General features: G+C 39.6%; 1 protein-coding gene across 5 annotated transcripts in view; it reads right to left on the bottom strand.

Annotated features, from left to right (window-relative positions):
• ralgds (ral guanine nucleotide dissociation stimulator) overlaps positions 1-13,045 on the bottom strand; it is a 102,174-nt gene that overhangs the window by 52,149 nt on the left and 36,980 nt on the right. The window contains exon 1 of one of the 5 annotated variants that reach the window (XM_049579582.1): positions 1,075-1,397. The exons of the other annotated variants lie outside the window; for them this stretch is intronic. Within the exon in view, the coding sequence (XP_049435539.1) occupies positions 1,075-1,263 (189 nt within the window). The 5' untranslated portion in view covers positions 1,264-1,397. Of the gene's footprint in view, positions 1-1,074; positions 1,398-13,045 lie in introns of those variants that run through there. 5 annotated transcript variants of the gene reach the window in all.

Raw genomic sequence — 13,045 nt, 5'->3', positions numbered from 1 at the left:
TTTTTTTTCCCAACAATCGAAACATACTAAGCAGATTACACAATAATGAAAATGATCATTAGCTGCAGCACTAGCATTTGGCTCAGCACACAAGCACTCTCAGTATTAATTATCTCTAATAGACCCTTATCTCACTGCAGTATAACTCACACAGACACGCTGTATAAAGTACGAGCAGTATCTAGATATTCAGCTTCTATATCGACTAAAAGACAAGAAGAACAAAGCAGGAAATAGCAGCTTGATATGACAAAAACATTCTCAATATCACTATTATCAATATTTCCATTACATTTACTAAGTCCTGATTCACTGACACCTGCAGTGGAAGGTTTCACTGAGCCTCTGTTCACTACTGAGCTAAATAATTGTGCATGCAGGGGGAGTACTGATGTGATAACCACCGAAAAAAGCAAGTCATCCTGTAAGAGTGCTCTCGTGCCAACACCTAAGGAGTGTCACAACGGCCAGACAATGTCTCAAACTAAAATGTCTGGTACTACTTTGTGTTTATGTCCATTATATTACCTCACATCTATCCCTTCATTTCCTACAGCTCAGCATCTGACATTGATAAGCTGGTTACATAGCAGCTACATCATTGTAATGAGGCTTTACAGGGGGTAAAAATATAGGATTAGTCATGTTAGATTACATCATCTGATGTGTGAGACAAGAATAAATTCATCTTGTACTTATCTACTGTATATGTGGCACCTACAGGTGTTTAAATATGAAATAAAGTGGATTCAAAGTGAGGTAAACAGTTAAGAAAAGGTGCAGAGCTGAAGCAGTGAAGTCTGGATATCTTTAGTTTTTAAATACTTCTGAGAATAAATGAAACTGGACTTAAATTAACTTTAACTTAATTTCTTAGTTTCATTATTTAAATGTTAGCTCAGGATCAGTCTTGCATCCCCACCCTGGACCTTCACAACCAGCCCGGACCCGCTTCAACATCCTCCAAATCACACCACAACAAACCGCATCAGCTAACGGACCTCAGCCGCCTCTCATCCCCGCTTGCCCTTCACCCTCCTCCCGCCCCGGGCTCCTGCCACTCTCCCTCCTCACCTCCAGCAGCGGCAGGTCCGGGTCCAGGTGTGTGAGGCTGTGCAGGACCACCGGGCTGCGGTCCTCCGTCACCTCCAGCCTCACCCCGTCCCAAATGTTCCGCACCCTCCACGACGAGTCAAACATCTCGACCAGCTGTCCCGGATTGACGCTGCGCGCCTCGGTTTGCATCCCCGGGACAAAGACCATGGAGCCCGCGGAGCCGAGAGTCCAGTCACAGCGGCGGAGGAGTCATCTTTACTTTTTATTTCTGTTTCTAAACCAGAGACTCGGTGCTGCTGATGACTGAAGATCAGCCTCTGTGTTGGATCATCGCTGCTCACACACAGTCATGACTCACACTGGGGCTTTTCTAAACCACGCCCACAGCCATGTGCTGCCTTCAGGGCCGTAGGAAGTATCAGAGAACACTGTTTCTATTCATTCTGACAACTCATGGCAATGCAAAAAAAGCTACAGCTACAAAGATCAGTCAAATAATCAATATTAAATCAACAGAAAATCAATTAACAACTATTTTGATCAGTGAATAATCGTTTTAGGCATTTTTATTACGTAAAAAGCCCGTCATGCTTCTTAAATCTGAAAGTTAAGATGCTTTTCTCATCATACATGATAATAACCTAAATATTTTTGGATTTTTTTTGACTGTAGGTCGGATAAAAGATTATTTCTGAAGAAGTCCCATTGGACTTTTTGAAATATCACTGGGCATGTTTCACGATCTTCTAACAACTTATTGACAAAACAATTCATCAATCAATTGAGACAATTTTGTGCTCAACCTTGATCCCTGCTGTCAACAACCAACAATCAGCTGGTGTTAATACTGTTTTATAAGACGTTATGTTACAAAAATATGAATAAAACCATTGTATTGATTGCAATATATTATATAAGCTACATACACTTCATTAGGTCTGCACATATATGTTTGCACAAATGTTTGCATGATGCAACAATCATGTATTTACAAGATATTATATGTTAATTCTGTTATTGATTTGGTGTACTTCACATTTGCAGTGGTGTTTTCTCCTTCAGCACGTGAGAGCTGTTCTAATACTGTTTTAACATGTGAATTCCACTCTAGATATCAATTAGAAGAAAAAGATATCATAGTCATCCTCAAAGTATTACGTTTATTTCCTATAAATCAATTTGTTAAATTTCTTTGAAGTGATTATGTTCTATTTACTCAATTTCACTCTTAGTACAAATATACTTTACTATATTTGTATTATTAAAGTATTGGATCTACACTTGGAAGTTTCTTTAAAGTGTCTGTATGAATAAACATCATGTGTTATTTCATGAAGCCAATGAAACAACTTTTTTTTTTGTCAGAAAGATTTTTTTTTCCTGTTTTCTGACGGGCTATATTGCTATATTTCCAAAATCTATACTGTGAAGTACATATCTACGAGATGTCCCTGAAGGCATCGTGACGTCATGCCTCTGGGAAATGATGGCCGTGTTGTTTCTGCTCTCACTATGGCAGCAGGCTGCTGTGGGAAAAGAAAACACACTGGTGTACAGTTCACTGTCCCTCCTGCCTGCTGTGAAAACCATCAGTAGGTCTGCAAACATTTCAAAGTATAAATTACTCAAGTAAAATCAGACCGAGGGACAACTTAAAGGTACTTGGATTTTTTTTTTCCCGATATTTGTTGTATATTTTACCATATTTTTTTTCCACATATTTGTAAAAGAGCTTTAGGTATCACTTACATGTCTTGCAGGCTTGGGTTTTACATGCAACACATGATAAATTACAAAATAAAGCAAAAAATACTCATATGTAAAGTAGTTAAAATAAATTCCACCATGGATTTTAAAATGCTGCTTATGTGTTAGATGCATTTTTTAAAAATACGAAATAAAATATTTATCACAATGTATGTGCACACATTTAAAGGGATCATTTCTATTATTTATTTTATTTAATTTTTTTTCTTACTTATTTTTGGATTTTTTTTTACTTATTTTTGGATTATTTGGTCTGACTTTATTTCCCTCAGTGTCGCCCTAAAATGTTCTATTATTATCATTATTATTATCATTATTATGCATGATGTGTACCTTTATTTTTCTAAATTTAATTCACTTTCTTCAGTAAACATTTTAATAACAGACTTTTACTTGTACCTGAGAATGGTGACATTGTGGAATTATTACTTTTATTGAAGTGAAGGATGTGAGCAGGGCGACAACTAATGATTATCGATAAATAAAATCATTTTGTCCATTAACTGATTAATTTGGTACGTTTGGTCTATAAAATATGTCAGAAAATTGTTCTTCCCAGAGTCCAAAGTGACGTCTTCAAATGTCTAGTTTTGGAAATGAATAAATAAATAAATAAAATTACATTTACAATAATAGAAAACAAAGAAAGAAGAAGCAACAAATCCTCGTGTTTGGGAAGCTGGAATACAGTACAATTTTTGTCTTGTCATCTTTGCTTAATCTGAGTCCTTCCTCCAGCACCATAAGCAAGTCCAAGTCCATGACAAACCAGCAAAAATGACAACAAATGCAGTAAAACTCTCAACAAACACCATCTAAACACAAACATCTGCAGCTCTGCATATAAAGACAGCGATGAGCTGTAGCAGAAAACAACCACTACATGACAAGGTCAGTCTGAATAAGTCAAGGATGGATCCTGCTGTCCAACACTGCAGGAGTCACGGTCGATTTGACATCTAACACTGCCTCCTATTGGCCGAGGTCAGTAACAAATGTCTTACACCACACTAACCCATCTATCATCTCAATAAGATGCACGCCAGGCTTTTAAGATGATTACTAACTCTAATTAATTCAGCCTGTTTAAATGAGAAGCTGATACATCAACAAAACAATTGAACACAACAGAGCAGCAGCCTGTGTGTTACTGATAATTAACAGTGAAGTTTGATCAATGTTTTCTTTTTGGCATGTTTTTGTTAGAGAACGAAATATAATCCACGCTGGCTTTTCACACCGACAGGAAGAACAGGTGCAAAACGATTGAGCAGTTTTTAAGGAAAACATCTGCTGCACCAGCTGAGGCTGAACGCAACCACAAACATGTCTGACCTCCCCGGCCTCTCTCATCGCCGAGCTGCTGCGCTTCATAACTCACAAATCTGCAGCTGCTGGAGGGGAAACGGCTCTGTGTGTGTGTGTGTGTGTGTGTGTGTGTGTGTGAGAAGGACCGATACTAGTGTTTGAAGATCAATACTGATACCAATACTCCTGCACTTACGTTCACCAACAGCTGATGATTTGTGCAAATATGAAATGATTTTACATCTGATTATTTTCATGCCGAAAAAAATCCAAATGTGCAAATATGCAATGTTTCTGGGAGGGATTTCTGTCTTTATACCACCGTGGGAGACAAAAACTGTCCAGTAAAACAGAAAGTAATGAAATTTTATGAAGGTTCAGAGCAATTAAATGTATATTCAAACTGTATGTGGAAAATAAAATGTGGAAAAATTACTTGGTTTTGTCACAGAAGAAATCAATTTAGTCTCCATCCAAGTGTGGTGAATCAGGCAGAAACCCATAAAAGTAAATGTATTTTAGTGCCTCATTATGGTCCAAATCAATGGCCATTTATTCCTATTTAAATTCTTATATAGTTAATATTTAATTTTCTGGCAAGGCTGCAAAACCAGAGTATGAAACAGACATTTTTTCATATTTAAAGGATAAGGCTGTTATTTTACATGTTTCTTTCAACATCAACAAAACAGCGTAGTCTGCAACCAATCAGAAAAAAAATGTTGGCAATGTACATTTCTACAAACCACAGATATATTATATTTGAACGTTATCATGCAGCAGATACATGTGGTTAGGTTTAGGCACAAAAACACTTCATTAAGGTGCAGGAAAAGTTTTGGCATAAAATACCCAGTTTTAGTGGCAAAGTGGAAAAGTTGTCAGTGTCTCTGGTCATGGTACTATAACTGGTAGAAAAACAGCGACGGGTTGCGAACAACCACCACAAGTTTGGTGCCTGAAAAACCACTGGAAACACAGTGATGGCTTGTTAATAGTCTAAATCAAGGGCCATTTATTCCCATTCAAATTTTATTGTAAAATTATTGTTAAATTTTCTGGCAAGGCTGCACAAACAGAGCATAAAAACTGACTTTTTCCTCTCATATTTAAAGGATAAGGCATCAACAAATCAAATGAAAAGCGTCATCCGCAACCCAGCCATCAGAAAAAAATGTTGGCATCGTTACATTTGAACATTATTATGTAGCAGATACAAGTGGTTAGGTTTAGGCACAAAAACCAATTGGTTAAGGTTGGGAAAAGATCAAGTTTTGGCTTAAAATACCTGGTTTTGGTGGCACAACCATGGTGGAAAAGTTAGCAGTAGTCGGGTTTCCATCCAAATGTATCGAACTTTTTAGAGTGAATTTTGTGAAAATGCGCAAAAGAAAATGCGAATTTATGCCCGTTTCCATTTGTTATTGTTTTGCGATTATTGGGATTCAACAGGAAGAGCAGTAGGTGGCGCTTCTCGTGAAAAATGAACAAAATAAAAACACCCCCGTAGAAGAAGAGTGCGCCATGAGATGACGTCATAAGAGAGCGTCTTATACCCACTGTAAACAACAACACACTCAACTGACACTCAACAACTGACCATGGACAGATTCCTGATGAACCTGTCGGCTCTTGGGAGAACTCTGGTTAGCATTTTGTCAGCATTCACAGCGTACCTGACCATCTTGAAGAAGAGACGACAAAGAAGAAGTTTAAAGTTAAGAGTACTGTCAGAAGTAGCTGGAAGGAGACCACCGCGCCGTTCTCCGTGTGTATGGGAACGTAGGCGTGTGAAGGACTTTTGGGAAGTAGTTGTCCAGCAGCATTTCACTCACGAACTCTGGCTGAAACATTTCCGCATGTCAAGGGTCACATTTGAGGATCTGTGCCGGCACGTCATCGTTTATTCACAAAACCTGTTTCCATAGAAAAAATTCGCATTTTCCTTTTATCGATACGCTGACAAATCCACCCCGAAAAAAACTTTTTGCGAATTTTCAGTCTTTTTTTTGAATTTCTGGTGTTTCCATCCAATTTTTTTTTTTTTTTTGGCAATTTTTGAAAATAAGAATAAAAATAGGTGGACGGAAACCCCACTTGTGACGTCTTGGTAAAAGACGTCTGCTTTTCATGGTGCAATAACTGCGAGAAATGGGTTGTTACTAAACACCAAGGTTTGCTGCCAGAAAATCTGCTGCAAACACAGTGATGACTTGCTAAAAGACAACTGGTTTCATTGTTCCTTGGTCATAAACATTGATCTGCAGCTTTGCAGGCATCTGGTAGGTCACGCCATCCACCATCCCCTCCACGTCCCCATCGCGAACTCAGCTCATACACATCACTTTAGAAACATTGATACAATGCATATGAAACATACAAATCTAACAAATTTGTGGTTTGCAGAAAAGTACGCCAACATTTTCTCCTGGTGATCAGGTTGTAGTCCGTCTCTCAGTACTTTCTGACTTCCTGTCTGCGGCTCTCAGCTCCAAACCCATTGGTTCCTACTGAAGATGTAAACATTAAACACACCTCACAAACATAGGGTGCGTTCTGAATCACATACTTTCTTTTTTTACTTTTTGTAGGAGCTGCAGCTGCCCTTAAAAAGTGCCTACTGTTGCATGGTGTACACACACAATCGGGACATACTACTGTCTCATGACATTACAAACTGAACTTTGACCCTCTTGCTTTTATATCTGTTACCTTGGGGATAAAACAAACAGAGTTCACCAGAGACAGAGGTCAACCCACAGAGATCTGCTGCTGTTACTTTGCAATGTGTGTAGTTTAACTCTAATGTTACACCTGCACAGAGTAGATTCTAACATATTATATTTGCGAAAGTGATATTACATCTGCAGTTCTCTGTCACTGTTAGTTTTATAGTTCCGTCCTGATGTTGTTTGTGATAGTTATGATTATTTTGTTCACTTAAACAATCAATATTCTTATTACTATTCGACTGGTCATCAGTTACTTGAATACGCTGTCATCCGTCATTGTGACCTGTAACAGCTGTCAATCAGTCGATGTGAACAATCCTCCGCTGCGCAGAAGCAAAATCATGCTGGCATACAAACGACCGGATGTAGCAGAACATCCTGGTGTTTTTGGCACACTGCATTTGACATACTACGAATTGGGACATACTAAATCTTTTTCTGGCACATTATATAGTATGGTAGTATGGGTATTGGAACACACAGATAGTTTCATTATTTAAAAACATCTCAGTAATTTCCTAAAACAGCTGCTCAGTGTGTTTTTTATCGAACAGACAGGAGGAGTAGTGCATCTGTTGGGGACTATTTTCAGCGGTGGATTAATCCACGTTTGGTGCTCTAGTGAGTATTTCCCAAAGCTGCATGTATTTGGGACTAATAAAAATGTAGTCAGCCTTTCTCCTTTAACATTTAGCAAGCTGCACCAACCTAACAGCAGCCTTTCAACATGAAAATACAATTTACTGCCAAACATTAAACCAATAGTTTCCAATGTTTCTGGCTTTTGAAACTAAAAAACAGAATTTCGTTTGGCTTACTCGTTACATTTCAGATGTCTGTGAGGTTTCATCAAAGAGTTTTCCCCTCTAAACTTCTCACATGGTTTCATTTAAGTAACAGTTTGAGGTCCAAAGTGGAAAAATTACCCAATATTTCACCAAAATAAGCAAATAAAAAGAGCAAAGTCCACAACCTCCCAAATGTATCCTCTACTTTTAACCAGATTTAGCTGATAATACTTCTATACCTCCATATAAGTAGGATTTTGAATGCAGGACCTTTGCTTGTAACTGAGTATTTTCATACTGATGTAAAGGTATTTTTACTGACTTAAAGGACCTGAATACTTTTTTGAGTTTTTGAGCAGCCTAGTTTGAATCCTCTGATCTAAATGCTGTTTCAGAGGATTTTTAAACCTCACAAGAATAAAATAAAACACTGACTCTTTTGCATTTCAAATCACAAAATCTAAAGTCACTGAATCTATCAGCCTTTAGCAGACACCTCAGTATAAAAACATCCACACTGGTATCGGGATATAATCGGGAAAAACCCCATATGGACTGAATCCCAGAAATCTCTGAGAGCTCAGAGGGACAGCCAACTTTTAGTCTGCTGTGATTTAACTAAAGCTCTGCTTCCATCTGCTGGAAATCAATACCAGAGGATGTTGTTGTGCTGCTGCTGAGGCTCTGGCTGATGCTCCGACATGCTTTACTGTTCCCTGAGGAGGGTGACGCTAACAGCCCCCCCTTTACCTTCTCACAAACCACCAGTTTTACTCCGCTGCACACACAAATAGATACGACGTAGCGTATTTAAAGACGTGGACCGCACCCAGGAGGAGTGGGACGAATGTGTATGTACACGTGACGAGGCCAGGTTGAGCCTGGCAAACGTCTTCCATCATGACGAGGCCAAAACTAAAATCAGAGCAGCGTCATCGGTAAGATATTTCGGTCAAGAAAGTCCTAACAAGTTCTACTTCTGCAAAACTGCTGTCAGGATGCAATTTAGTGAGGCACTCCACCCCCAGTGGAGGCTCACTGGGCAGCAGTGGAGGCCTGTGGTTTCACTGGGCTGCAGCCAGGCGCACAATGTTCCCCAGTGCTTCACAAACAATAAATCTGTAACAAATAAAAGCCAATGAGAGCGTCAGGCATTGGACAGAGTACAGAGTTACATAACGGAGGAAAAAATAACAAGCTAATAAATTGAGAATAAACTGATTATAGTACATAGATGCACGCACAAAGGCCTGCCGTGAAGAACGCACAAGGAAAAGAGGTAACAAGCAGGATTTCTGTGCTCAGACCTCCTGTGTTCGGCCCAAATCTGGTTCTGCGGTGCAAAAACTTTAGATGTGAAGGTTTCATATTTTCCTTTTAATTATTTAAAGCTGCACGAATCAATATTTTCATATTAGCAATGGATCAAATGACTATGTCTAATGTAATGTAGTGACAAACCCAGAGCTTGAAAATATTACTTTCAGGGCTGTTAATGTGTGACGGGCTTCATTTTGCAGACTAAATATATAAAGCTGGGGTAGGGGGGAAAAGGAAGAAAAAGAAAACGGCAGAATTTGAAAATACACCCTCCTCCTGCAGCTCTCCCCTCTCTGTCCTAAGCCCCACCACAACCATATGCACGCACTTCATACAGTAACCCAGTGTTTCCCATACATTGATTTATTTCACCTTATTTCACGCAGCATATTAGCCAACCCTTTTCTTGCCCTGCTCTCCTTCTCTGTTTATCGGACCACATTTGAGATAATAATTAGCAGCTAGCCACCTAACAGTCCCTTCACCTCGCTCCCCGCTGCTGTGGACTGCTTTGCCAGGTGGACAGCAGTAAGCAGCTTGGGAGAGGGACCTTCAGTCAGCAGCTGTAGCAGCTCAAATCCAGCCAGCGCAAACTCCCAAACCCCGGTGTCACAGCGGGCTGGTGGCCAGCAGCAACACTGGGTCTAACCTGTGTAACAGCAGCAACAGAAAGTTTTGTGACCTGGTGGAGACTCAGGGCTGTCCAGTCCAGTCCCCTACAGCTGAGGTTTGCTCTGACTAGATTCAGGGTGTTGCTGCGGCTGCTGTCTGTCTTCAGAGCTGCTGCCCACTCTCCTCCTGGCAAGGTGGTCTGTAGCGGCGGGAAGTGAGGTGGCGGACACACTCTAGCTCTAGCTAATGTTAGCTGCAAAAATATGAACTTGAAGTAGCCGCAGTCATGAACCTCTTTGGTTGGCAGAAGGCTAAACAATAAGCAATGTTTTCTCTCTATCTCTGAAACGCTTCACCAATATTGACACAGTGTTTTATTTCCTTTACTGTCAGACTCTGTTTTTGATAAGTCCATCTTCTCCTCTATTAAATCAGACTTTCACTGAAGTCACCCACATCTGAATTTAAAGGACAACGAATAGGAACATTCTCTCTGAAATGACCTGTGATTGGCCAAAGTCTCCTGTAATGAGCCCAATTTTCGAAAGCCTGAAAACAGTCAAGAGGAGGTGCAGAAGGCTAATTTTCTCTGAGACTGCTCAAATTACAATATGCTCAAAGGTTTAATTGTGTAGTTAATAAAGTAAAACTTAATTCTAACCACCATATTCAACCTTATGAACAGTTTATAATCATTTATTTAAGACTTATATCCCATATATCGTGTGTTAAAGGTTGAGGAATAAAGGCTCTTTTTAAGTGTTTATCGTCCTTTGAGGGATCCATATCTGAATGATAATAGATAAATAAGAACAGATAATAAATGAAAATATGGTAAAGCACAGTTGTAATAATATATGTTTTCATTGGAGAAATTCAACTAGTTGACAACACTTTAAACACTTAAAAATGTCTTTAGATCAGATTATAACTACATTATAGTGTGTTATAAACAATCATATGTCTATGTACTCGCAGCCTTAATTATGTGGCCATTAGTTACGTCAACAGAGTGAGACGACAACAAACTTATAGAAAAGCATCGATGCTTAATGTTCAGACAGCATCCTACACTTCCTGTCTGCTCCTTCTACACCTGTGAAGCCCAGAAATCAGCTCATTGAGATGATTGACAGGTGTTGACGTGACCGACTGAGTGGGAGGATGGATGTACAAATAACACCTTTCGTGAATCCTCAAGAGGAAATCTGGCATACGGTCGCTTTATAAACCCAGACTTAATATCAGTTTTGAAGCCCTTTTTTTGAAAATAAAGCCCAAAATCACAAATTTGCCTCTGAGACCTTTAAATAAGACCTCAGTCTGAATCGATCCCCTCCTATCTGAGGATCTCTGATTGGACGGCGGCTCACAGGAGGTTCACAGATCTCAAGATGCCAGCAGTGAGTCAGACAAAGCCAGAAATATCACCTGCTGGTTGAATTCTATTTAAAAAAACCCCAATTAGACTTTTCAAGAATCCGATGGCCAGGGCGAGTATGATGTGGGCAGAGAAAAGGTTGGCCTCCTGCCCTTCTTGTTTGTCTCCGTCTGACAGCTCCTAACAGGAGCAGACAGCTGAGGTCAAGCCTCTGCGCTGTTTCATGTCGCTGTGAAGTGCAGAACGCTGTAATGACGCTTAATGGGATCAGATCACAGTCAGAGAAGCAGCTATTGTTTCTTCTATTTCCACTGCAGACACGTCACATTATGATGCAGGAGTCTGGTTATATACCCAAGAACCAAACTGAATGTTGTGTTACTGCTTTTACCTCCTCCTGCTCTTCAGGATAATTTTGTTCTGAAAAAAATCCTCTAGTAAATCAAAGACCAGTCAGAATTTTATGATCCAGTATCAGAGCTGCTTTTGAGACTTTTAAAGCAAGTTAAAGTCTTAAAAAGAAAAATGCAAAACGTTTTCCGGCTCTCTGAACGCTGACCATTGAAATGACATGGCTTACATATGAGGTCACAGTTTGATACATGAAGAAAACAAATTACAAAGACTGATGAACGCAGCTCTGAACCAGACATCACAAGTGCGAGTTCTGCCCAAAAAATTTTAGCACTTTGATTCAGCTGTCGCAATAACTGCAATACTGCAAGACCATGCTAATGTCAAGCCAACCACAGGGATGGCAAGCACCCACTACTACCGCTATGTTTATGTCTTTTCTTTTTTTCATGGGAGTGTCACGTGTTTACACCATGCTACATACACCAGCAACGTGACGAGGCGCTGAGCACTGTACGATTGCTGTTTTTTTCTGGTAAGCGAGAGTTGAAAAACGTTCAGTGAGTGAAGGAGGGGATAGACAAATACCTCAAAGACCAACCTGCACATCGCTGAACTACAACAACAATGGAGGAGAAATAATAACATAACCCACACAGACTGGTGGGTCCATCCTCTCCCTACATGCTTCTGCCTTCCCTTCGTCCAGAGCAAGTATTCTAAATTATGCCGCCATTTTTACTTCCTCAAGTATTCTGTATCATAGCAACTATGCAACCAAAGCATCCCAACTGAAACCACAGCCTCCCATGTTGCACCTCATTGCTCTGTGCTCTGCATTTAACAACAAACAAGTAAAACTGTGTCAACTTTGTCATTTAAACAAGCAGCAATACACCCTGATAAAAGCCCAACAATAAAGCTCACTAGCAATAAAGAGTCTGTCAGCAGTTCGAGAAGTTTAAAATGGATCTGTAAGCCTCCCACATTACCAGATAATCTGGGCTGAATATTGGTACCGACCAAGGGCCCAGACCAGATTTCTCCACCAATTGTCAGGAGGGATGAGTCAGAGATAAATCTGCCAAAAATTCATGTAGTCTCAGTCGGCTTTAGCCAAGTCTCAAGGTGAAATTTTCTGGTTTAAGTCCAACCTGAGTCCATGTCTCAAGCCTGCCAAATAATGTTTGAAATGACGACCTACATCAGTTCTATCTTTAAAAACACATCATCTTTCAGACATGATGATTTTCTTGAATACAGCAACATAAACTTTGGGGACAAAGAGAGGCATATGGCATGCAACAGCTCAATGCAAACATTGCATTTTCATGGTGTTCATTTTAACCACGAGGCCCCATGGACACTGGACAGCCCGTACATATGACAGTATTTCCATCAAACTGTGAATACATACTGAAGCACTAATTCTGAAAAGACGAGATAAGATAGAAAGTATTTTAAGGAGAAAGAAAAGTGCTTCAGATTAATCACCAACTAGATTTTTATGATGGAAAATAATCTTAATCTTATCTGTGCAATCATCTCATCAACCAAATAAATTAAAAGTGGACTTTAGAATTAAATTAGAATTGCAAATTTATCGGCAGATAAATGCTATCCTAACATGGTTTACCAATCAGTATGAGAGCTGAAGCCTGGATCACATCGGTAAGAGTGGGGTGACCTTTTGGTTACAGAAATTTTCACTGACAGTAGAGTCACGA

Source organism: Epinephelus fuscoguttatus, linkage group LG6 (genome assembly GCF_011397635.1).
Source record: "Epinephelus fuscoguttatus linkage group LG6, E.fuscoguttatus.final_Chr_v1".
NCBI lineage: Eukaryota > Metazoa > Chordata > Actinopteri > Perciformes > Serranidae > Epinephelus > Epinephelus fuscoguttatus.
This window is presented reverse-complemented; position numbering and strand designations above follow the sequence as displayed.